General features: G+C 46.6%; 1 protein-coding gene and 1 non-coding gene across 3 annotated transcripts in view; one reads left to right on the forward strand and one right to left on the reverse strand.

The window, feature by feature from the left end:
* The first annotated feature begins 2,082 nt into the window (after positions 1 to 2,082).
* LOC113878628 lies at positions 2,083 to 2,144 on the forward strand. Its single transcript, XR_003507054.1, has one exon. It is a non-coding gene; the product is annotated as a U7 small nuclear RNA (small nuclear RNA).
* Positions 2,145 to 12,999: 10,855 nt separating this feature from the next.
* The window catches only part of UNC45B (unc-45 myosin chaperone B), a 33,007-nt gene continuing 20,190 nt past the window's right edge, over positions 13,000 to 25,816 (reverse strand). For both annotated transcript variants that reach the window (XM_027518514.1, XM_027518515.1), the window contains exons 11-20: positions 25,613 to 25,707; positions 25,319 to 25,460; positions 24,510 to 24,650; positions 22,823 to 22,950; positions 21,698 to 21,764; positions 20,762 to 20,875; positions 20,287 to 20,402; positions 19,136 to 19,253; positions 15,351 to 15,506; positions 13,000 to 13,833 (exon numbers count right to left, since the gene is read on the reverse strand). In XM_027518514.1, coding sequence (XP_027374315.1) covers positions 13,573 to 13,833; positions 15,351 to 15,506; positions 19,136 to 19,253; positions 20,287 to 20,402; positions 20,762 to 20,875; positions 21,698 to 21,764; positions 22,823 to 22,950; positions 24,510 to 24,650; positions 25,319 to 25,460; positions 25,613 to 25,707 — 1,338 coding nt within the window. In that variant the 3' untranslated portion in view covers positions 13,000 to 13,572. The remainder of the gene's footprint in view (positions 13,834 to 15,350; positions 15,507 to 19,135; positions 19,254 to 20,286; positions 20,403 to 20,761; positions 20,876 to 21,697; positions 21,765 to 22,822; positions 22,951 to 24,509; positions 24,651 to 25,318; positions 25,461 to 25,612; positions 25,708 to 25,816) is intronic.

Below are 25,816 nucleotides of genomic sequence, written 5' to 3' on the forward strand. Positions count from 1 at the left end.
CTACTAGCAAAATAATTGGGAAATCAAATTCTTAGGTGAAATGTGAACGATGAAAACTCCTTCTACCTCTCACAAAATCTTGGAAACACACATTTTAGGAGAGATAGTGATGTATCAGTTAATTTTCTGAAAACACACATACAAACACAGTTCTGTATGAAAACATTATTTTATACCCATTGTATTTTTTCATGTTTAAGTGTAAAGATGCTTCCAAGTCAGGACTATAACATCAATTTATGGATTTCTTTTTTAGTGAGGAAAAAATGCCTTTTACTGTTGTATGAATGAGTTGTCAAGTATATATTCCCAAGAGTTTTGGATGACTTAGTATTAAGGTATAAATGTGATGACCTTTGGGCATTGTGAGAGCTCATTTTCCTCATGTTAACTTTAAAAGCAGTTGAACTGATTAGATTCAGCAGCAGTGGGAACTTTGTAAACAAATTTTAATACTTTGTTACAGTAGAAGGTTTTAGTGAAAAATTGGTTCAGAATACTATTAACATAAACACTGTATGTTTCGGGCTTCCTTGGTGGCTCAGATAGTAAAGAATCGCTTGCAATGCAGGAGGCTGGGTTTAATCCCAGGGTCAGGAAGATCGCCTGAAGAAAGAAATGGCTACTCACTGCAGTATTCTTGCCTGGAAAATTCCATGAACTTTTGGAGCCTGTGGGCTACAGTCCATGGGGTCACAAACAGTCAGACACGATTGAGCAACTAACACTTTTTGTATATTGCAGTTTCCTTTTTGAGTCCTCCAGTTGGGTATCGTTTGTATTCTTCTTAAATCTGCTTTGTTACAAACCCTCATAATTCTTCCCTAGGATAGCTAGGTAGCATTGGGGGCTGGTTGGTTGTCCACCACACAAGCAGTTCCTTTGTAAGGAAAATTCCTTTGCAAGGGAAAGAAAGACACGTGTTATATAGCAGATAGCATCTTCAGCAAATACATAACTTACTGGTTTGTAGGAACTCCTTAAAATGGGATCTGTAAGCACTAAACAGTTTGCTGCAGTGGAAAGACTGTGGTCCTTGGAGTCAGACTATTTCTGGCCCTTGGAAGTGATGGGAAAGTTATTTGACTTCTTTGAGCTTCACTCTCTTCAGCATAGACAATACAGACCTACCTCTCAGAGTCGGGAGATTGAATGAACTATCCATGAACACAGGGAATGTGGTAGGGACATGTGCATGTTAGTGCTCCTTGTACCTTGAATTAAGACTTAAACTTGAAGAACTTTTGAAAAAAAGCTGAAAATAAAAACTCAGCTAAAATATATAATACATAATGAATGCTCACACACACACAAAAATACTTCACACTTGCAAGTGTGAAGAAATACAGTCAGAAATTCACTTTACAAAGTACTCATTTTAAAAATGAGTTTCAAAAAGCCAAAGCAAATGAACTTGATTCATTGTATAACTGGATTGAAGGTGAGTGAAACTTTGACTTCTGAACTGCTTCAAGGAGAAGAAAATAATTCCAAGGTAATATCAGATTTGAAAGAGCAATGGTTGAAAGTTGATGAACAAAAAGGACCAGGCTTATAAGGTAGCACAAGTAGCCGAGTTTGAAATAGATTCTCCCTTCCTTGGCCCTCTTTCCTCTGAGCTCACCTGCTTCCTTTTATTCAAAACAGGGTCCGTCTCATCCCCAGTTGAAAAAATGTATGAAATTTTCTCTGAAATGAAAACTGACTTTACCCACCAGTGACTTCTGCATGTGCTGTACCTGTTACAGATGAAGAACCTACCTCAGAGGATTTTTAGGGCAGTAAAACCACTCTGTCTAATACTGTAATGATGGATATATGTCATTATATGTTTGTTGAGACCCACAGACGGTTCAACTACAAGAGTGGACCCTAACGTCATCTGTGGACCTTGAGTGATGCCTATGTGGCCGTGTAGGTTCGTGGATTGTAAGAAATGTACCACCGTGGGGCAGAAAACCTATAATGGGAAGAGGTTTCTGTGTGTGGTGACACAACATACTCTGTATTTTCTTCTCAGTTTTGCTATGAATTTAAAACAGCTCTAAAAATTAAGTGTATTCATTTAAAAATAAATGAGGTAAGTGTTACAGCTCTTTTAGAATTTGTCTAGCAGGCTTTCCGGTTGGCACCAGAAAGCACCCCCCCCAAAAAAAAAAATAAATGAGATACATGTGAGGCACATAATGAAACAAATAAAGATAAAGAAACTAACTTTGCCTAGCAAATGCACTTCCTTTGTGTGCTATAGCTGATAAAGATCAAAAAAAAAAAAAAGCACTCGGTGGCACACTGCTTCACAACAGAACCTCCTCTTGGTGGAGGTGCCAAATGTGTTATACTCTTCTGATGTGACAACTTCATTCACTCTGGTATCTGTCAGATCTGCCTGAATCACCTGGGGATCTTGTTAGACCTGCAAGTCCTGACTCAGTGGTTTTGGAATTGGGCCTGAGAGTCTACGTTTCTGAGAAGCTCCCAAGTGATGCTTGGAGAAGTGTGAAGAGTGCATTGGGCAAACATGCATTCTCTTGTTTGTCTGGCCTACTGCCTGCGCTGCACGCTTTTGCTCCATGCCCAGAGATTCACCACTGAAGAAGAGTTGTTTAGGATCTTGAATACGTTTCTCTGTCAGTATGATTCTCCTTTCTCTAAGGCTCATTAGTGCTTTGCTTGAGGTTCTAACAGAACTTGTCACATACTTTTGCTATACTTAGCAGTGTATATGTCCTATTCCCCCACCCTACCACTCTCCACATTACTCATCCTTAACTCTAGATTTCAGTTCAGTTCAGTTCAGTCGCTCAGTCGTGTCCGACTCTCTGCGACCCCATGAATCGCAGCACGCCAGGTCTCCCTGTCCATCACCAACTCCCGGAGTTCACCCAGACTCACGTCCATCGAGTCAGTGATGCCATCCAGCCATCTCATCTTCTGTCGTCCCCTTCTCTTAGGACACTCTATAAAATGTTCTCATAGATTCCTGTGCTTTTCACTAATAACCCTTACAAGAACTCTAATTAAATAATTATGAACTTGTTTTCATGAGTGTCTTCCCCACTAAATCAAAAGCTCCATGAGGTCAGGTATATTGTACAGCACTGTATCCCCATCATTGCCACAGTAATGGCCACATAGTAGGTGCTCAATAAATATTTGGTGAATAAATGAATGCATTGTAAGTTTTAAGGAAAGAGAAGTTTTGTATCGCTGAAAGAAGACAGCACACAGCCCTGCACATTGTGATTTAGTAAATAGTTGTTGGCTTAACGACAGTAATCTTAGGAACACTCAGAAACCGTTTTCTCCTTCACTTCATTCAGCAAATCTACTGAATAACTGCTATATGCCAAACCCGATTCTGTCACCAAAGGTCTAACAGTATTCAGAGAGAACATACATGTAAAAACAATTCATTTGTTGAAGATGCATTTTTCTACCCTTAAGATCCATTGTCTTTTGGACCAACGGGCTTCTGAAGCAATGGGTTATGCCATTATGAAGATCTTCAGGTGAGAAAAAGACATGTTCCAGTCTGCACTTAAAGTGTCATATTATTAACTCAGGGTGGAGGGAAGGTGTGGGGAATGAAGACTAAAAGGAAAGGGGGGAGGGTCATTGCAGCGTTTGGTTGAGAGGCGGTGATGTAGACCAGACCAGAGGCAGGGGAGAAGAAGAGACTCGAGCACTCAGGGACATAGGAAATAAAATGAACAGGACAGCCACAAAAGCGACACTAGACAAATGGGACTAACATCAAACTCTAAAACTTGTGCATGAAGGGACACCACAGTGGAAGGACAGCATACAGACTGGGAGAAAATGTTTGCAAACCATATATCTGATAAGGGGTTAATATCCAGAATATATAGAGACAGTCTGCAACTTAACAGAAAAAATCAGATAACCTGATTCAAAAGTTGTCAAAGGACTTGAATGGACGTTTCTCCAGAGGTGATAATAGATGGCCAACAAATGTATGAAAGATGTTCCATATCACTAATCATCAGAGCAACAGAGAAATGGAAATCAAAACCACAAGGCAGTATTTTCTCACACTCGTTAGAAAGATACTATCAGAAAAAAATAAATACAAGTGTTGGTGAAGATGGGGAGAAATTGGAACCCTACTGCACTGTTTGTGAGATCATAAAATGGAACAGTTCAGTTCAGTCACCCAGTCGTGTCCGACTCTTTGTGACCCCATGAACCACAGCCAGGCCTCCCTGTCCATCACCAACTCCTGGAGTTTACCCAAACTCATGTCCATTGAATCAGTGATGCCATCCAACCATCTCATTCTCTGTCGTCCCCTTCTCCTCTTACCCTCAATCTTTCCCAGCATCAGGGTCTTTTCAAATGAGTCAGTTCTTCGCATCAGGTGGCCAAAGTATTGGAGTTTCAGCTTCAGCCATCAGTCCTTCCAATGAACACTCAGGACTGATCTCCTTTAGGATGGACTGGTTGGATCTCCTTGCAGTCCAAGGGATTCTCAAGAGTCTTCTCCAACACCATAGTTAAAAAGCATCAATTCTTTGGTGCTCAGCTTTCTTTATAGTCCAACTCTCACATCCATATATGACTACTGGAAAAACCATAGCCTTAACTAGTCAGATCTTTGTTGGCAAAGTAATGTCTCTGCTTTTTAGTATGCTGTCTAGGTTGGTCACAACTTTCCTTCCAAGGAGTAAGCGTCTTTTAATTTCATGACTGCAATCACCATCTGCAGTGATTTTGAAGCCCCCCAAAATAAAATCAGCCACTGTTTCCACTATTTCCCCATTTATTTGCCATGAAGTGATGGGACCGGATGCCATGATCTTAGTTTTCTGAATGTTGAGCTTTAAGCCAGCTTTTTCACTCTCCTCTTTCACTTTCATCAAGAGGCTCTTTAGTTCTTCACTTTCTGCCATAAGAGTGGTGTCATCTGCATATCTGAGGTTATTGATATTTCTCCCGGCAGTCTTGATTCCAGCTTGTGCTTCCTCCAGCCCAGCATCTCTCACGATGTAAAATGGTACAGTCCTGTGGAAATCAGTATTCAAGTTCCTCAAAAAGTGAAAACTACCATGGGATCCAGCAATCCCACTTCTGGGTATACACCCATAGGAGTTGAAAACAGAATCTTGAAGAGGTGTTTGCACACTAATGTTCATAGCAGCACCGTGTACAAAAACCAGAAGTTAGAAGTGGACACCCAGATGTCCATCAACAGACGAATGAATAACCAAAATGTGGTAAATATATACAATGGAATATTATTCAGCTTTAGAAAGGAAGAGAGTCCCGGCACGTGCTCCAGCATGATGAACCTTGACATTATGCTAAGGGAAATAAGCCAGTCATAAAAAGACAAATGCTGTATGATTCTGCTTACACAACGTACCTGGAGTACTCAAATTCATAGAGACAGAAAGGAGCAGAGTGATTGCCAGGGGCTGGGGAGGAAGGGAGAAATGAGTCACAGTTACTTAATGGGTAGAGTTTCAGTTCTGCAAAATGAAAAAGCTGCGCTCTATTTGCAACAATCTTGAATAACTTAACACTACTGAACTGTACCCTTTAAGACGGAAACTTTTATGTAGTTTTTTTTTTTTTTAACACAGTTTTTAAAATAAACAGGATACTGTGAGAGTTATATCAGGGAAGCCCAGGGATGCGGCTGTTTCCAGGTGGGGTGTCAAGTGCCTGGTAAGGAGCACAGCAGTATATTAACATTGGTGAGCTGTATAGAGCAATCTGTACATTATCAGCGACCTTGACAAGGCTGGTTCAGAAGAAGGTAGCAGGTGTCAGGATATCACGGTGGGGTGGGTGGATTCTCAGAGTCTATATGTAAATGAAGACCAAAACTCTCACAATCACATACACTTGTCTAATGGAAACATCCTTTGTGAAAAGTCATATTTGTGACTTGTGTACTAAAGGGTGCTTGAAGATTATTTAGAAAAAGTCCCATGAAAACAACAACAGGGACTTCCCTGGTGGGCCACTGGTTGGGACTCCACACTTTCACTGCCAAGAGCCTGGGTTCAGTTTCCTGGTTGGGGAGCTAAGATCCCACAAACTGTGCAACATGGCCAAATAAAAAAAGTGTAGCGGAACTACTAGGGGGGAAAAAGTCCCATCTGAGACATCTAGCCTTCAAAGCATTAAAGTTTTTCCCCATGTATTGCAACCTTTAGTTTAAATCGATTTTATGTTAGTTCATTGGTAAAGTAACTGTGTTCAAACTGAAAGCTCTCTTCCATGCATAGTAGGGCTTGAGTCTTGTTTGTTAGAGCACCCCAGCAGACTATATCACCGTCTCTTATCCCTTCAGGCTTAAAGAAAAAACAATAATTTGGTGATAGGCAATTTTTTTCCTAAAAATATTAGAGATTTTGCTTCATCAAAGTATAAACCGAGAAAATTAAGACTAAATGGATTAGAGAGACTTTCAAAGCACCTACAGGGAAACTTTGGTGCCAGAAACATTGCCCTGACCTTGTTACCGCCCAATACTTCTGCAGCAGCTTGATTGAGGAAATAAGGTTATAGCCCCGGGAAAAAGCAAAACAAACAAAAACAGGATGTACATGAAGGGAGAACCCAGCAGTGAGCCCAGAGAGGCCCCAGGTAGGATCCCAGGGGAAAGGGCTCGGGGGACATATGTCCTAAGGATAGAAATTGAGGTTAAAAAAAAAAGAAAGAAATTGATGTTAATTGATAGTATATTTGATGCATTTGATTAACAGCACCAACAAAAAGTTTCCCTGTATGAGGCAGAGAATTTGGAGATAAATTAGATAATTCTAAAATTAAACAGACAAAAAGTAAGATGATTATAAATTCTGAGCAAAGCAGAAAATTGTACAGGAAATGAAATGTACACACAGAATATCATCTAGCACAGCTGTGAAAAGAGTCAGAATAAGGTACACACGGAAGATTGTTCCAGCCCAGAATGGTGATAAAGGCACACTGGCAGGATGTGGGGAGGGGAAGGCAGGAGGAAGTGTAACTGAACTAAATTTTCAGGAAGTAAATAGATAACACCCATTTGAAACCCAAAACTGCACCTACAGAAAAGTGTATCCAAAAGAAACATCAAAGTGATCACTTCTAGGAGCAGAAAGAGGGGTGGGACAGGAGAGTACTGATTCTATCATAAGCCTTCTAGAACTGCTTGACTTTCAGTACCAAGTGCTTGGGCAACTTTGATCTTTTAATTTTATAAAAAATTCTTTCCAATTATCTGGAAAGTATTAAGACAATGTGTTTGTCTCCTGTTTTGGAACTTTCCCCCCATATATCCTGGGCCTCTGGTACAATCTGTGTTTTGTCGTCCCAGATTCTTGGCACTACTGTGAATATAAAACACTGCAGAATCTACAGTCAAATAATAATAAAGATCCCATCCTGACCTCTCCCTGCATGTTCGAAGTTTTGAGTTTTGGAGTCTAACATTCATTTTCTCCAAAGTAATTAGTGAAGCTACAGTGGAAAATTACTGAACTGGGTGGAGAACAAAAATTCAGCAAGATAAGCAGATATCTTCCTGTCCCTTAGAGTGAAAGTGAAAGTCACTCAGTCGTGTGTGACCCCATGGACTGCCAGGCTCCTCTGTCCATGAAATTCTCCAGGCCAGAATACTGGAGTGGGTAGCTGTTCCCTTCTCCAGGGGATCTTCCCAACTCAGAACCCAGGTCTCCTGCACTGCAGGTGGATTCTTTACCATCTGAGCCACCAAGGAAGACCTCCTATACCTTAAGAGCCACCAGGGAAGACCTCCTATACCTTAAGAGCTGCATAAAAAGCAGATATGACTCAGAAAGCTGTCTTTCTAAATGCTATTCTGACAAAGGAGAGTTGTATAGACTCCTGGAATTCAGAGTGTTGGTGTCTCTTATGAAAGTAATCACAAACTGCTAAAAAGTCTGATTGGTTTCTTTTAACTAAATGACGTACAGCGCTGATAATATTTAAATTGACACCTTTTTCCTGGAAGGCATATGCACTTACAAATCTGCTTTTTCAAGCCAGGAGAAGAAGCTCTTTCCTGTCTCCCACATGCATGGAGATAATAAAACTTGTGCTTCTGCTAAGTTTCTTAAGAGTCTGAGAGTTTATGTTTCATTTAAATGAACATTTCTTACCCAGGAAGCGCTGCGGACCTTCCCTACTGGTGTGATACCTGGAACTCGCACACCATCCCCAAGAAACTGGGGGCTGGGTTCCCCTTGTGCTGGCCAGCACGCGCCCTGCCCTGCCACCTGCAGGCGACAGCAGGGCCCCTGCGTTCTTTCCCATGGTCTCTGTTGCTCCTTTTTTTTAACAGTATGTTTACAAAACTTTGTTGTACAGAAAGCAAAAATGGGGTTACAACCTCAGTGTAACTGGTAACCATGGATGGCTATATGAGTCATCCACCAATCACAGCTACCCACACCACAGCAAGAATCACAGCTACCCACACCACAGCAAGAATCTTACACGAAAACCTGGCAACACTTAGAATTTCACTGGGGTGAAGTCCCCAAGCTTGGCGGTGGATTTTCAAGAGGGACTAAAAGGAAGGAGTCAGAATGTCGTGGGAACTATGCTGTTTGGGTGGGTGCATAGGTGTTCTGGGATTTGTATCACAGGTACTTTAAAAGAAACAAAGCAGCTACCAACTCTGTAGGGGCTTCCCAGGTGGCTCTCCGCCTGCCAATGCAGGAGACTCAGGTTCAATCCCTGGGTTGGGAAGATCCCCTGGAGAAGGAAGTAGTGATCCACTCCAGTATTCTTGCCTGGGAAATCCCATGGACAGAGGAGCCAGGTGGGCTACAGTCCACAGGGTCACAAAAAGAGTCGGGACGTGATTCAGTGACTAAACAACAGCCAATTCCCAGGAGCAGTAACCCAACAATCCCTGAACTATGTCCTGACACTTGCCCTTCCCAGACCCCAGGGAACATCCTCAACCCACCTTTAAGCAACCCCCTTGCTCCCTGACACAGTCTCTGCCCTAGAGATGCATTTTCTAGCCCTCACTCCTGCCATGAGTAAATGGGAGAAGAAATCTCCTCCTGCCCACCACATCCAATGCTGGTACCTTCAACGACCTCAAAGACAGTAGCTCACAGGCCATCATTTGGAACACAGCCCACTGTAAAATGATTTCAGGAGCCTGTTTCTACCATTGGGCTTCCCTGATAGCTCAGTTCGTAAAGAATCCACCTGCAATACAGGAGACCCTGGTTCGATTCCTGGGTCAGGAAGGGATAGTCTACCCACTCCAGTATTCTTGGGCTTCCCTCGTGGCTCAGCTGGTAGAGAATCTGCCCTGCAGTGTGGGAGACCTGAGTTCAATCCCTGGGTCAGGAAGATCCCCTGGAGAAAGGAAAGGCTACCCACTCCAGTATTCTGGCCTAGAGAATTCCACGGACTGTATAGTCCATGGGGTTGCATGGAGTGAGACATGACTGAGCGATTTTCACTTTATTTCTCCCCAAGACCCAGAACTCACTTACCTACATTGGATCCCAGAACCTTGGCTAGTGGTGTGGCTGTTTGCACTAAAACCTTTCATAAAACATGAAGTCTTTTATGGAAGATTTTATGAACCACAAGGAAATCTATTACCCTGATGTTTCAGTGGCTTGGGTTTTGAACTTCAGCTGTAAGAGGGAAACCCACAGACCTCAGAACCTCAAAGATCACTGCCAAAGTGGCTTTTGGCAGAACCACACAAAAGAAGGAGGTGACAGACCCAAGAAGGCTGAAGAGAAGGTCATGGGAACCTGCACTTCTGGGAAAGTAAGAGTACCATAAGGTTCCGGTGTCATTGAGTGCAATCCCAGCTCCAGCTCCAGCTCCTGCTTCTATGGCCCTGCAGCCACTCTGCCTTGGAACCTCGGTGAATGGATGCTTCTCCATTTCACCACTGCTAGCTCTCCTGCCCAGAACCCTTACATTTCCTAAACACACTGAGGCCAGGTGGCTGCCATTCCTTGAGTGAATTTGCAAATATGAATTGGCTTACTCACCAGTCCCGCATTCCCTTGACTGACCTGTTGAAGTACACATCAGTCAACTGGGGCGCTGTACCCTAAGGAACAGGGAATATTAATCAGATGAAAGGAAGGGAACTAATATTGAGTAGTCATATACTACGCACCAGTTGCTTGAGATCAATTCTTCTATGTAATCCTCACAATCAAGAGAAAAACAGTATTCACTTTTTGAAGTGAAAGTTGCTCAGTCATGTCCGACTCTTTGCGTGTACAGTCCATGGAATTCTCCAGGCCAGAATACTGGAGTGGGTAGCTGTTCCTTTCTCCAGGGGACCTTCCCAACCCAAGGATCGAACCCGGTCTTCCTCACTGCAGAGTCTTTACCATCTGAGTCACCAGGGAATGAAATAACATACAGAAAAGTGCACAAATCAAGCTTGATGAAAGTGAACCCATCCAGACCAAAAATTAGACGCTGTCTTAGAGTCCTACTCCATCACTCTCCACTACCTCTTCCCTACAAGTACTGTAAACAGTATCCTGGCTTTGAATATCATAAGCTAGTTTGCCTGGTTTTGAACCTATTACAAATGGAATCATTCACTATACAGTACATGGTGCTAAGTCCAGCGCCTTTCACGAAATATTATGTAAGCTACCTCCTTATTGCGTGTCAGTAAGTCAGTTCAGCTGCTCAGTCATATCTGACTCTTTGTGACCCCATGAATCGCAGCATGCCAGGCCTCCCTGTCCATCACCAACTCCTGGAGTTCACTCAGACTCACGTCCATCGAGTCAGTGATGCCATCCAGCCATCTCATCCTCTGTCGTCCCCTTCTCCTCCTGCCCCCAGTCCCTCCCAGCATCAGGGTCTTTTCCAATGGGTCAACTCTTCACATGTGGTGGCCAAAGTACTGGAGTTTCAGCTTTAGCATCATTCCTTCCAAAGAACACCCAGGGCTGATCTTCGGAATGGACTGGTTGGATCTCCTTGCAGTCCAAGGGACTCTCAAGAGTCTTCTCCAACACCACAGTTCAAAAGCATCAATTCTTCGGCGCTCAGCTTTCTTATTGTGTGTAGCAGTAGTTTATTCACTTAAATTGGTGTGTCATCTTCTCTCGTATGAGGATGGAACAATTTATCCATTTTCTATGGACATTAGGATTACTTCCACTTGGGAGCTGTGATTGAAATTTTCTCTTTTGTTGTATACATGCTTTTTAGTGCACATAAATATCTATTTCTGTTGACTCTGTACTTGAAAGAGTTGCTGGCTCTTTTAGGGGATACTGCCAAATACATTTTCTTAAGCAGTTGTAGTAATTGAAATTCCCACCTGCAGTCTGTAAGAGGCCCAGTGACTCCACATTCTCACCAGCACTTGATTTTGTCAGTGTTTTTAATATTAGCCATTCTGATAAGTCTAGAATGGCATCTCATAATGCTTTCATTTTCCATTTCCCGGATGACTAGTGAGATTGAGCATCTTTTCATATACTTACTGGCCTCTTTTATGACATGCCCGTTCACAAAGTTTGCTCCAATTTTATTCTTCTTCTAGATAGATAGGCATTGCTGTTCTCGACTATTTGCACTTTCAAATACACTTTGTTTATTTTTTAACTTTCTGGCCATGCATGGGGCCTGCAGGATCTTAGTTCCCTCACCAGAGATTGAACTCGCGCCCTCTGCAGTGAAAGCAAGGAGTCTCAACCATTGGCCTGCCAGGGAAGTCCTTCAGATACACTTTAGAAACAACTTTTCAATCTCTGTCCCCCAAAGGCTCAGGTTAGATTAGCATTTAATGAAATCCTTATGTCAATTTGTAAAGAATTTGCATCTCCAATGGAATGTTGAGTCATCCAGTCCACGAATGTGGTAATGAATCTCTTATGTAGGTTTTATTTCTCTAAATAATATTTTATAGTTTTCTATGTAGAGCCCCTCAGCATCTTTCACATGATTTATTCCTAGGTATTTGATGTGGTTTATGTTATTGTAAATGGCATCATCTTTTACATTTAAATTTCCTAATCATTACAGGTATACAGAAATATAATTGATTTTTGTAAACTGACCTTGTATCTAAATTCACTTATTATTTCTGAGTTTATCTGTAGACTTTTCCCATATACATGTACAGACCTGTTGTGTGAATAATTTGAAAGGTTTATTTCTTGATTTTCAGTCTTTATGCTTTTCATTTCCTTGTCTTATTGTACCAGTTTAACCTCCAATATAAAGCCTAATCGAATTGGTAATAGCAAGTATTGTCTCATTCTGAATCTCAGGATTATTAAATATCATTTGAACTGCAGCTTTTACGTAGATAATCTTTATCAGACTAAAGGAGTCTCCTAATTTTAGTTTACTGAAATTTTTATCATGAGTTGTTTAATTTTATCCACTGTTTTCCCTGCCTCTATTAAAATAATCATTTTTTCCCTCATTCTGTTAATGTGCTATATGGAAATGTGATGCGTGCTAGACATATGAGTCGTCTCTGGGAATTTTGCTGGGTCACTGAGAATGATCCTTTCTCTTCTCTTGCATAATTATGAATTATAACAACTGTGTGGGAATTCCCTGGCGGTCCAGTGGTTAGGACTCTGTGCTTTCACTGCCAAGGACCCAGGTTCAAATCCTGGTCAAGGAACTAAGACCCCACAAGTCATGGGAGGAAAAAAAAAAAACAACTATGGAAATCTGGAGCTTCCGGGGACTATCTCACCACATGGAAAGAGCTTGCCAGAAATTAAGCCCAACCCGGAGGAAATAAAAATCAAGATGTGGGGGGTGAGAGACAGAAAAACACCCTCACACAGAAAAAAAAGAATATGGATGACAATATTTGAACCCTAGTTCTAACAATGTCAACTCTTTCCCTGCATTGATAAAGTATATGAACCAATGAATTTTTTTTTCACTTGAAGTGCTTTGAGTTGATCTTATTTATATTCATCACATCCATCTTGCTTAGAAGATTTCCCCGAACAAATTGCAAAAGTCATGTCAGACTACTGAACATCAGCTGTATTTCCATCATAGTTAAGTGAAAGGAATGCGCACGCGTCTGGGACGGGCACTGCTGCTGAAACATGCATTTCCAGGCAGCCGCAGTCAAACAGCAGGGGAAACAGGATATAAAAACCAGACAGATCAGCATCCAGGTACACCAGCACTAAACTTTATAGTCACACTACTTTACATATTTAAAGTAGGACCTGTTAGCTCCTACTTCACCACACAATCTATTTTCCAAAATGTAAAGAACTCCAGCCCATTATCCCGGCCTTTGGAATGGGTACAGAAAGAATTATCCAACCTGTCTTCCTAATCACAGATGAAAATTATTCTAGGAATTTCTGCAACTTGACAGATGTTAAGGAGCAAGAGAGCTAATGAAATATGCAAACTTTCCTAGAACAAAAGGCAAGATGTACAACTCAGGGGACGATCCACAGTCCTTCTTTTACATGGACACCTCATCGTGGTTGCAATGATCCCTAATGGAACTGACACCCCAAGAGTTCTCAGTTCGGAACTCTGCACAGTTACAGGAGCAGCCCCAGTCTCCCTCTGGGCCCCTGTCTAAGCCACTGGTTTAATGAAGCCATAATCCATGCATTTGATGAGACATTCCCGAGCTGTCTGAACCACTGCTGCCCGCTTCTCGTCCGGCTCTTGCTTGCCCACCACCGTCAGGATCTCCAGCAGCTCACTCTCCACCAGCTTCTTAGCCAACTCAGCATCAGCCGCCAGCAGGTTGTAGGCAATGACCAGGCCCCGGTGTTGAACTGACAGCCGGTCATGCAAGCAAAGCCGCTGTAGAATCTCCAACCACTGAGTTGTCTGGAGGCAGGAAGGAAGATAAAGACAGATTGGAGGAATCAGTGGAGGGGACAGAGAAAGGAGATTCTGGACAAGATAAACAGAAGGTGTTGGCCAAGCCCAGATTCTGGCCTCTGAAAGGGCAAGTGCATATCTGATTATCTCTGTGGACTCAGCATATGCCCAGCTGAGCCTCTTGGAACTAGCTGGATGATGCCCATCTCCTTACCAGGGCAGGAGTTGGAGAATTAGAAGAGATTTGAAATAATCCAGTCCTTCTCATTTTGTAAGTGGAGCGACTGAGGTTCAGGGAGAGGAAGCAACTTAGCTACAGTCACACATCTGGAAATAGTACAGAATAAACATCCACCCATCCACTTAATTTTTAAGCATCATGAGAAGCAGAGGGACAGGCCTGCTGCCCGCCTGAGTGGAATGGGGATGGAGGGTGCTCAGAAAGGAGGTTCTAACTCTGGGCACATGCATAACGCCTGCTTCTGCCAACCGATGTGCCCTGAGAAACGCTGCTTTAGCACAGCAGCCTGTGGTCCCCAGGCTGGAAGCACCCCGCCTCTGACCTACTCAGTCAGAATTATCCTGGGGAAAGTTTTTTAACCAGCCCTCCAGATGACCCTTTCACACCTTACAGCTTTGAGAAACTTGCCTTATGGAAAGGGCTGAAGGCCAGGGACCAAGCAGGATGAGCTATATCCAGGAAAGAGACCCTCCCCTGGTGCCAGGAGAGTATAAACCTCCATGGAACTTAGAAAACACACACACACATACACACCCCCACCTTGAGCTGGCTATCTAAAAGAGCTTGCCTTTTATTCTTTATATATATATATATATATTTAAATTACAGGATAATTACTTAACAATATTGTGATGGTTTTTGACACACAGCAACATGAATTGGTCATAGGTATTCATATGTCCCTTCCCTGTTGAATCTCCTTCCTGACTCCTCCCCCATCCCACCCCTCTAGGTTGTCACAGAGCACCGAAGAGCCTGCCTTTAAAGCAGACTTGCTTTAATACATTTGAATTGAGATGTTTACCTTTTCACCATCGGTGAATATGATGCCCACAAACTTCAGTTTGGTGAAATAAGGAAAGTTTCATTCTGCACCCCTTTGTTTGTGGCTATGTCCATATCACTCTCATTACACCTGCTGAAACGGCCACAGTCCCACAAAGGGTCTGGCCATCATGCGCTCTTAAGAGACTCTAACAGCCTCTTTGCCAAACTGTGAGCTCCTATGGTACCCCATCCTCATCCCCACTTCTCTTGAGGAGCTTAGGGGCTCCATGGCAGGAGTTAATGCTGTTATTATTATTATTATTGCCTAATGAGTTATGAGCACCAGCAAAGTGAGTTCGCACATTTAGGGTGTCCACATAAGGAGTGTAGAGGTTGCAGCATGAGGATTCCCCCCTTGCATTGGTAGGAACAGATACCCAGGGGGCTGGCCTCCCCCGCAGAGGATCATACAGGGCAGTGTGGTCTGGGGCTGGGCCCCAGGGCCTGCTCTCACCACTTCAGTCATCTTGAAGCACAGCTTCTTATGCGCTGCTGTCAGCATGGCCAGGGCCCCCGCAGCCGCGTTCTGCAGCTTGTCGTCATCCTCGCCACAGAGCAGCACCACCAGCTTCAGCCGGTCGTTGCCATCGGCCAGGAACCTCTCCTGTACCTATGGGAGGCAGGTATGCGGCTCAGAGAAAAAGGCCCCCACCTGCCCAGCCTGGAGAGGGAAAGACGCATCTGGAGCCATTTCTCTGACTCAAGATCACTCAGAGCTCTGCTTTGAGCAGCGCACTCATTGACACCTCCTCCAGGAAGTCTCTGACTAGCTAGTCTTCTCTGACTAGCTAGATGAAAAGACTACAGACTCCTCCAGTTTACAGGTTACAGAGAATAAGGAATTCCTTACATAGCATTCGCTGTCACCTCTGTTTGCATTCAGCTCTCCATCCTTGGGGAAAGGGCAGGTACAGACTCCTGAAGGGTGGATGTTGCCTGTAGAGCCCCATCTCTTCCCTTTGGAGAAGACTGGAATGTTTCTCCCACAACAGATGGGCCTTCAGGGTCTGCCATAAAATGCCTTTGCGGTCCCTGAAAGCACAGAGGCTTGGCAAGAGCATCTCTGGGTAGTTGGGTAGTTTACATGGTAGCCAAGACCTGCTGTACCATTTACCAGGTGGGGGATGAGGCATCCCAAGGCCCCCAGAGCCAGGAGAAGAGCCCCCTGCCCCTCTGCTCTGTAGTAAAACCTGGTTGGTTAAGTTTAAGAGCATTTTTGCTGGGTGACGTGTCCTAGAAGTCACCCACACTGCTCAGGTTATAAACCTCTACCTGCGTCTCCCTGAAGCTGGAGCAGTGGTCCTCAGAGGTAAGAGTGCAGTGATGCTCAGTACAGTCCCCTCACGGGGACATGTGTGACAGGGAAGCAGCTGCCCCGGAAGAACCACATGCCCACCTCTTGCACTAACTGCGGCCAGGACCTTGCTCTCATCACAGAACATGAAGGGAAGTGATGTGTCACTTCTAGGCCACCGTGGCAGGGTGCTAGGGGAGTCTCTTCCCTGCTCTGTCTGCCCGTCCCCATCTGAACGGAGGCCACGCCCAAGGGGCAGCGGGGGGACGGTCCTTTCTTTTTTGGATGGAGGCAGGGTGACGACTGAACAAACCTGCACCCCCAAGCCACTGCTTGGAAGCGAGCCACCTGACCCCAACGTGAGCATGAAATGATGTGAAATGAATCAAGATTGCTGGGAGAAATATCAATAACCTCAGCTGTGCAGATGACACCCTTATGGCAGAAAGTGAAGAACTAAAGAGCCTCATGATGAAAGTGAAAGAGGAGAGTGAAAAAGTTGGCTTAAAGCTCAACATTCAGAAAACTAAGATCATGGCATCTGGTCCCATCACTTCATGGGAAATAGATGGGGAAACAGTGGAAACAGTGAAAGACTTTATTTTCTTGGGCTCAAAAATCAGTGCAAATGGTGACTGCAGCCATGAAATTAAAAGATGCTTGCTTCCTGGAAGAAAATCTATGACCAACCTAGACAGCATATTAAAAAGCAGAGACATTACTTTGCCCACAAAGGTCCGTCTATGGTTTTTTATAGTCAAAGCTATGTTTTTTCCCAGTAGTCATGTATGGATGTGAGAGTTGGACTGTGAAGAAAGCTGAGCACTGAAGAATTGATGCTTTTGAACTGTGGTGTTGGAGAAGACTCTTGAGAGTCCCTTGGACTGCAAGGAGATCCAACTAATCCATTCTAAAGGAAATCAGTCCTGAATATTCATTGGAAAGACAGGTACTAAAGCTGAAACTCCGATACTTTGGTCACCTGATGCGAAGAACTGACTCACTGGGAAAGACCCTGATGCTGGGAAAGAAGGCAGGAAGAGAAGGGGACGATAGAGGATGAGATGGTTGGATGGCATCACCAACTCGATGGATATGAGCTTGAGTAAGCCTTGGGAGTTGGTGATGGACAGGGAGGCCTGGCATGCTGCAGTCTGAGGGGTTGCAAAGAGTTGGACACGACTGAGCGGCTGAACTGAACTGAACGGAGAAATGAACGTCTATCCTGTTGGGATACGTCTATCCAGCATTCATGTGGCTGTTTGTTGTGACAGCTGGTCCTCCAGGGGGAGAGCTGCTCCCCCTCCCATCACTCTCCCCTCTGCTGTCTCTGGACACACGCTCTTCTCCCATGTGGCTGCCAGGCCTCCAGCCCAGCCTCAGACCAGCTCCCTGGTGGACCATGGTAGCCTTCTTTTGACTTTAAAAGGTTTTCATGGGTCAAATTTTCCTTCTTTAACAGTGAGAACATCTAAGACTTGAATTAAGAATTGAGGGGCGGGACCTCCCTGGCGGCCCAGCGGCTAAGACTGCACTTCCAATGCAGGGGGCGCTGGTTCAATCCCTGTTTGGGGAACTAAGATCCCACATGCCACGGGACACAGTCAAAAAGTTAAGTGGGTCTCACACTTGGACCCAGGAGGGCCACTTGGCCAGACTTTCACATTTACAAAGGGCCTCAGATTTCAACCCTGTTCTTACCTCTAGTGAGGTTCAACCTACCAGCACAGCAGTGCTGTGCCAGGATGGAAAGAAGAGACATTCATTCATCATGTGGTGATGATTTCTCCTAGTACTGGACTGTGAAGCCATTGATGTAGTCTGAATTCATTTTATTTTTACAAATTCTATAATTAATCTGTGGCAAACAGTGTTATAATGCATTGCAGTTTCTATGGAAACAGTGATCTGTCATTAAATGTTATCATTTAACATAACCCAAAATTACTGGCAACTTTTTGCATTTCTTCATTTTTTTATATGAAGCTGCAAATGGTCTAACCTCTCTTGACTTCCAAGAGACCCTGGCCTCGTCTTATGCTATGAGATTATTTAGTAAATAACTTGGGGAACTGGGACTCCCCACCGCCCCCAATCCTGCCCAAGCTTTGGGATCCAAGCTTCAGCTAGGGATAACATCACTTTCCATATTTCCTTCATCTCCGTTGGGGCCCCTTGGGGAGGGGAGCTGTCATGCAGGCCCCTTTCCACGCCTTGGTCACGCGCATCCTGAGCCCCTCACCTCCTTGTTCACCACATGCAGGCCCCTTTGCACACCTTGATCACGTGCATCCTGAGCCCCTCGCCTCCTTGTTCACCACATGCAAGCCCCTTTGTACACCTTGGTCACGCGCATCCTGAGCCCCTCGCCTCCTTGTTCACCACATGCAGGCCCCTTTGCACACCTTGGTCACACGCATCCTGAGCCCCATCACCTCCTTGTTCACCACATGCAGGCCCCTTTGCACACCTTGATCACGTGCATCCTGAGCCCCTCGCCTCCTTGTTCACCACATGCAAGCCCCTTTGTACACCTTGGTCACGCGCATCCTGAGCCCCTCGCCTCCTTGTTCACCACATGCAGGCCCCTTTGCACACCTTGGTCACGCGCATCCTGAGCCCCTCGCCTCCTTGTTCACCACGTGCAGGCCCCTTTGCACACCTTGGTCACACGCATCCTGAGCCCCTCGCCTCCTTGTTCACCACATGCAGGCCCCTTTGCACACCTTGGTCACACGCATCCTGAGCCCCTCGCCTCCTTGTTCACACATGCAGGCCCCTCTCCACGCCTTGGTCACGCGCATCCTGAGCCCCTCACCTCCTTGTTCACCACATGCAGGCCCCTCTCCACGCCTTGGTCACGCGCATCCTGAGCCCCTCACCTCCTTGTTCACCACATGCAGGCCCCTCTCCACACCTGGTCACGTGCATCCTGAGCCCCTCACCTCCTTGTTCACCACCATGTTGCACATGCACTCAGTGGCCGCCTGCCGCAGCTGGTCATGGTTCTCAAACATGTAGTTCTCAATGTCCGGCAAGGCCTTCTCCTTAAAGATCTTCTTTCTAGGGTGTGAGGAGTGGAGGAAGAGAGCCTGCTGAGTCCTCTGTAAAGACCATTTGGGGTTTTAGGCCCCCAGGGGCCATTCCAAGATCCTCAGCCAGCACCGTTTAGATAGTGGTAATCCCACCTCTGGGCTTCCCCGGTTGCTCAGTGGTGAGTAATCTGCCTGCCAGTGCAGGAGATGCAGGTTCGATCCCTGGATTGGGAAGAGCCCCTGGAGAAGGAAATGGCAACCCACTCCAATATTCTTGCCTAGGAAATCTCTTGAACAGAGGAGCCCGGCAGGTTATAGTTCATGGGGTCTCAAAAGAATTGGACACGACTTGGTGGCTAAAACAATACCAACAACAATCCCACCCCCAGGAGGGGTCCCCAGTGACAGAGCACAGCATCCTGGCCATAGCAGTGAGATCTCGGATAAACATGTCACCCAGCTGGCGATCCTCCTATATTATTGCTGGAGAATGTCTTTCTCTCTCCTGCTGGAGATGAAACCATGATGTGAGGTCTGGAGTAACCCTCATGTGATCATGAGAAAGAGGAAAAGTCTGTCTGATAATTAAGACAATATGGACAGAACAGGGGGAGAGAAGTAGATTCTGGGAGAGCCTTATAACCCCTGCATCAAGCTGCCCCTGAGTCTGGATTATCCTAGATGAGTCATTATGACTCCCAATATCCTGAATCATTAAATTCCCATTATGCTGAGACCGACTGGAGTTGAGTTTTCTGCCACTTAAAGAATTTCAGTGCAATTCCACCATCCCCTTGCTTCCAAGGAGGAATACACTTTATCCCACTCCTCATCCACCTGATATCTCTTTTACTACTTCAGAAGGACGTGTTTTTCCAGTCTCCTTTGGCTTTGCACCTTCAACTGGAGTTTTTCCAAGTGTTAACTCACATCTTCCCACACCCATTTCTACCCACGGCCTTCCAGCTAGTTCTCGGAGGCACGCACACACAGTTCCTGGGACATTTCCGACACTTGGTGCGACACCGCTCTCCACCCATCCCCTCCATGCCCCCACTCACCGGAGCTTGTCACTCCGCCCAGACAGGTTGGTGAGGCCTAGGAGAGCCTCATAGTTCTGGAGGCCATCCCTCTGTGTGTTCAGGAGACTCACGAGGGGCCGCACCACCTCGTACACCTACGCAGAAGGGGTCGAGGTGCCATCAGATGGAGACCATCTCTGCCAGTCATTTACCAGAGTTTACTAGAGTACTAGAGTTTACTAGAGTCAGGTGCCCGGCTCTGGAATTTCCAATGCACTTGCCTACCCATTGTCTGATTCCACCTCCACAATGATCCTGAGGGGTGGGGTTATTTCCTTTACTTTGCAGCTTTGTTTGTCAGAGCCAGGGCTGGAATCCATGCCCCTCCAACTCATCGCCCTCTTTATAATAGCACCATGCCCCCTCCCAAGCCAGGGGGAGGGTGACAAAGAGAAAGACCCCTGGGAGCAGACTCCTCCCATCATCTCTGCGCCCCTCACCCCTGGCCACCCACCCGCTCCCCGGGGAAGGCGATGTCTGGGTTGGAGACCGCGGCGATCTTCGCTAGGGCGTGGGCTGCCTTCACTTTGCCCACGTCTGTGCCCTCCAAAGCCAGGGGAATCAGGGCCTGCAAGGAAAGGGCAGAAGCACTCCTTGGTCACATATACAGAGCCTCTCTCCCCAGCCTCCCTGTCCAGCCACTGTCTCTTCCATCAGAAGTTCAAGAAGATTCAGCAACAGAGTCAACTCCTGAGCATCACAGAAAACAGTTAAATTCTTAATCATCGATTCACTCCCCCTGGTCCCCAGCACACACGGAGGTCTCCGCAGGCACTCTCCCCAACCCGTATACATTCGTTTGGCTTTTGGAAAAATCAAGACACTGATGTTTTCCTTTCTACCTAAGTCAAAGCTAATCATGAGAGCAGCCATTCACTGAGCACCTCCCATGAGCCAACACTTTTAAGTGTATTTTCTCTAATCCTGTGACATTCTACAATCTAACTGTGTGGTGTTTTCCCTTGTTTTACAGAGAGGAAACTATGAGTCAGAGAGAGAAGTAATTTGCCCAAAGTTGTGCAGTTAAAAAGGGACAAGCAGGACTCAATGACAAGCCTCCCATAGCAAAGCCCATGGTCTCTATCTGCACTGTTTGCTTCCAGTAGCAAGGAGGATAAATGGGATTCCACAGTAAATCCCATGACACATCACAGACTCAGGCACAGACAACACAGGTTCCTGAATAACCTTATTCCAAGAGGTCGGGCTGGGGCAGGGGCTGCATGATTCTTGGGCCAGGCAAAGATCATGCACACACACATACACACAGATTACACACATGCACAGACATACACACATACACACAGAGACACATACACATACATGTGAGACAGCTCCTCCCCAGTGGAGCACCCTCCTGGGTGGCAAGACCCTTATTCCTCTCAATTACCTTACCACCACCTTGAGCCACAATGGTGCCTCGGTCCTTTGGGTTGTCACACAGTGCCAGGAATACCCTGGAGAGCAAGGATACAGGACATGCAGGACATGAGCACGCCCTTCCCAGGCATCAGCAGGCCAACAAGTGAGGCCCAGTAAAACCCTGGGAAGCGCTCCCAGTGTGCACCTGCCCCAGAACTAACCTTGGGAAGATACTTGGGAGTGGCTGGGGAGGAAGAGAGGCCAAAGGCAGCTGCAAAAAGTGGACCCATCCCTACTTAGGGAGATACCAAATGGCTCACTAGGCTTCCCTGGTGGCTCAGATGGTAAAGCGTCTGCTTGCAATGCAGGAGACCCAGGTTCGATCCCAGGGAAGATCCCCTGGAAAACTAAATGGCAAGCCACTCCAGTATTATTGCCAGGAAAATCCCATGGATAAAGGAACCTTTCAAGCTACAGTCCACCACCCAGGAGAAATTCTTCCGCCTGGAGGGACCCCAGAACTCCATGATCTGGCCCTTGCCTTCCTCTCTGGTCTTATCTAGCACCACCCTCCCCTGTGCACTCCATGCTCCAGACACATTCCTGGAGAAGTGTGACCTCATTCATTCCTTCTCCCTCCATCCTCAGGGTCTTTGCATATGCTGTTCCCTCCGCCTGGACCCCTTCCCTGCGCTGCATGTGAGCAGCTTCTTTCTTTCCTCCAGGGTTCCCTTGAGTTGTCACATCTTCCAGGAGGCCTTCCTGGCTGCCCACCTACATACCCTCCCCTCTGGCCAGTGGGCTGCCACTGCTTGTGCTCTGTTTATCCCCATCAGGCACCCGCTGTGTTGTAACTGTGAACCTGTCTGTCTCCCCATCAGGCTGTATGGAAACTATGCCTTTCCCCTCTGGCATGTCAGGGTCTGGGAACCAGGTCACCAGGACGGACAGTGACCTCCTTCCTCCCAATGCAAACTTGCACCCGGGAAAGCCCACCCTGACACGTCACTCTTCCGTGTGGATCCCCTCCAGCCTCCTCTCCAGACCCCAGTGGCTCCCTCCCTCATTTACTCCCCTGGCCATCTCTATGTCCCCACCCAGCCTCCTGCCTGCAGGCCCCTCAGACCCCAGCTGCGGGCCACTGCAGCCGCACCTGGCCAGCAGCTCTTTGGTCTGGTCAGTGAGGATGGCATTGTCTGCTTTCACCATGCAGACCAGCGCCGAGGTGACGCCGGCCTTCAGAAGCCGCTTCACTCGCATGTCCACAAAGTCCTTCTTGTCCTGGGAAGATGAAAAGGTGGCAAGGAGATCAATCCTGGAATAAGGAAGATCATCCCAAACACTAGATGACCTGTGTGTTCCTTTTCTTGCAAAAGGCTGGCTTTCCATTAGGCTATGCCTGGGAGCAGAGTGAGAGGGGAGAGAGCAAATAAAACAATGGATTGGATTTTGCCAGAAACCCAGAGTCAGCCTCAGGGTTGAATAGTAAATGGCAACCCACTCCAGTACTCTTGCCTGGAAAATCCCATGGACAGAGGATCCTGGTAGGCTACAGTCCATGGGGTCACAAAGAGTCGGACTGAGACACTTCACTTTTCACAGATAATCCTCAGAGCATCTGAGAAGAGGCTGCTGACAGCTGTGGACAGTCTCTGGTAGCCACATTTGAACTTCACAGTGGCAGAACATATTAGCTATATGCCCTTGCCTGCATGAAATCCTATGCAGCTTAAAAAAATTATTCAGGGACTTCCTTAGTGGTCCAGTGGCTAACAGTCCACCTGCCAATGCAGGGGGCATGAGTTCGATCCCTGGTCCAGGAAGATCCGATACGCTGAAAGGCAGCTAAACCCCTGAGCCGCAACTACCGAGGCCCATTGGCCTAGAGCCTGTGCTTTGCAATAAGAGAAGCCACCGCAATGAGAAATCTGTTCACCACGATGAAGAGTAGCCCTCCGCTCGACACAACTAGAGAAAGCCTTGCACAGCAACAAGACCCAGTGCAGCCAAAAATAAATATTAATTAATTAAAAAAAATTATTCAGTGGGACTTCTAGTGGTTAAGACTCCAAGCTTCCACTGCAGGGGGATTTGGGTTAGACCCCCGCTGAGGAAACTGAGATCCTGCATGCCTAAAGACCTGAAATATTTTCCCCAAACTGGATACAAGATGATAGATACATTCTGATTGTAACTTTTTTTTTTTAAAGCACAGGATAAAAAACCTCTGGTAGTTAATGCAACACACCAAAATCCAGATATCCCAGAAAGTAAAATTTGCATGAATGTTGAAAACATGAAATATAATGAACTGTCTTGTGTCCATGAAATCAACCACATAAATTGCAAAACATGCATCGTGGCTTCCTTTGGTTTCCCAGACTATAAATTGCTGATTCCCCCTCCACGTCTGTGGAACATTTAAACTAAGAAGAACACAAGCGCCCCCTAGTGGGGGAAATTGACCACAATCCTCTTCAATTTATCTGCATGCGTGCGTGCTGTTACTTCAGTCTGTGTCTGACTCTGCAACCCTTTGGGCTAAAACCCTCCAGGCTCCTCTGTCCACCGAATTCTCCAGGCAAGAATACTGGAGTGGGTTGTCATCTCATTCTCCAGGGGATCTTTAAGACCCGGGAATCAAACCCAGGTCTCCTGTGTTACAGGTTCTTATTAACCGTCTGAGCCACCAAGCCTGCACTTTATCTGCATCATCTGTCAAATCCTCCCAGACACACACACACACACACACCACCCGAATATCACTAACTTTCCGTCCCACCTCTCTGGTGGTCCGGTGTGGACAGCCCTCTCCCGCTCTCAGCCATCCTCATCCCCACCTTGGGGTGCTCCTCAGGCACATGCTGCTTGGAGAACTTGGCCAGCTGCACCAGCTCGGGGATGACCTCCTTGACATCGTAGCTGTTGGTGCAGTTCACCAGGGTGGTGGCCACCGAGTACAGGATGGTCTTGTCGGGGGTCTGGAGACAGAGGTGGTGGATGGTGATGGTGGCGGGGGTGGGGACAGGAAGAAAGGAAACCTGAGAACCAACCACTGCTTCCCAGAGGCTCCCTCGCGTGGCTGGCGAGGCCCAGAGGCAGAGGAACTGGCTCTGCTCGCGTGGGGCGGCAGGAATTTCTCCTGCCCCCCTCAACAGCACCCAGAGCATGCGTGGACATCCTCTGAGTGTTCCCATTGCTTTGTGCTCCTTTCAAAAGCCCAGTGGGATGGGGTGGGACATGGACAGCCTTTGATGGAAACGCCCTCCCACACCTCTGCCTTTTGTGGTGAGAAAGAGCCATTGGTGGGGGGCGGGGGGTCCAGTGGTAGCCCAAGAGAGGAAGAAAGGCACCTGGGAGGGACTGGGAAGGAGGGAAGGGGCCCAAAAAAGACCTCTTGGTCCCTGAAGACCTCACTCCCGGAAGGGGTTCCAGGGAAAAAAAACTACAGTCATCTCACTCATCCTCCCACTGCCTGGAAGGTATGAGGAGGTGTGAGTCCATTTCACGGTCAGGAAAGATAAGGACCAGACAGAGGGAAATGACCAACCCAGGTTTACACAACGAGAAGGGGCTGGAGTCGGGATGAGGAAGGGAGGATGTCCTGAATCCAGCAGATCCCAGGGCCAGAGGTCAGGGCCACACTTGCCTTGGCCAGCTCGAACATGGCCTGCAGGGCAGGGATGTCCTGAACAAAGTCATCCTTCACGTCGGCGTCCAGTGTGAGGTAGGCCAGGCCCTCCACTGCCCATTTCCGGGTCCGGGTGTCTATGGATGCATTGCACAGCCACCTGGGGGAGGGGAAGCTCTGGGGAAGGGTCCCGAGGCTCGGGCAATAGTGAAGCGATCCAGGGGAGCAGGCAGGTGGGCGGCTTTTCAGGATCTGGCGTCCGCTAGGGCACATCCCTGAGAGGAGACAATGGGCTTAGGGGAAAACCCTTACTTGCGACACTGTTTGGCCAGCTTCTCTGTTGAGCCTTCAGCAAACTGCCTGAGAGCATAATCTGTGCCGCCCGCCGAGCCGAGTTTACAGAGTCCCTAGGGAGGAGGGGAGGATTGTAGGATTAGAGACGCCAGGCTTGGGGACCAGGCCCTGCTGAAACACGTCCCTGAGGCTGGAATATTCTGCCCCCTTGCTTTGCCTGGA

Source organism: Bos indicus x Bos taurus, chromosome 19 (genome assembly GCF_003369695.1).
Source record: "Bos indicus x Bos taurus breed Angus x Brahman F1 hybrid chromosome 19, Bos_hybrid_MaternalHap_v2.0, whole genome shotgun sequence".
Classification (NCBI taxonomy): Eukaryota; Metazoa; Chordata; class Mammalia; order Artiodactyla; family Bovidae; genus Bos; species Bos indicus x Bos taurus.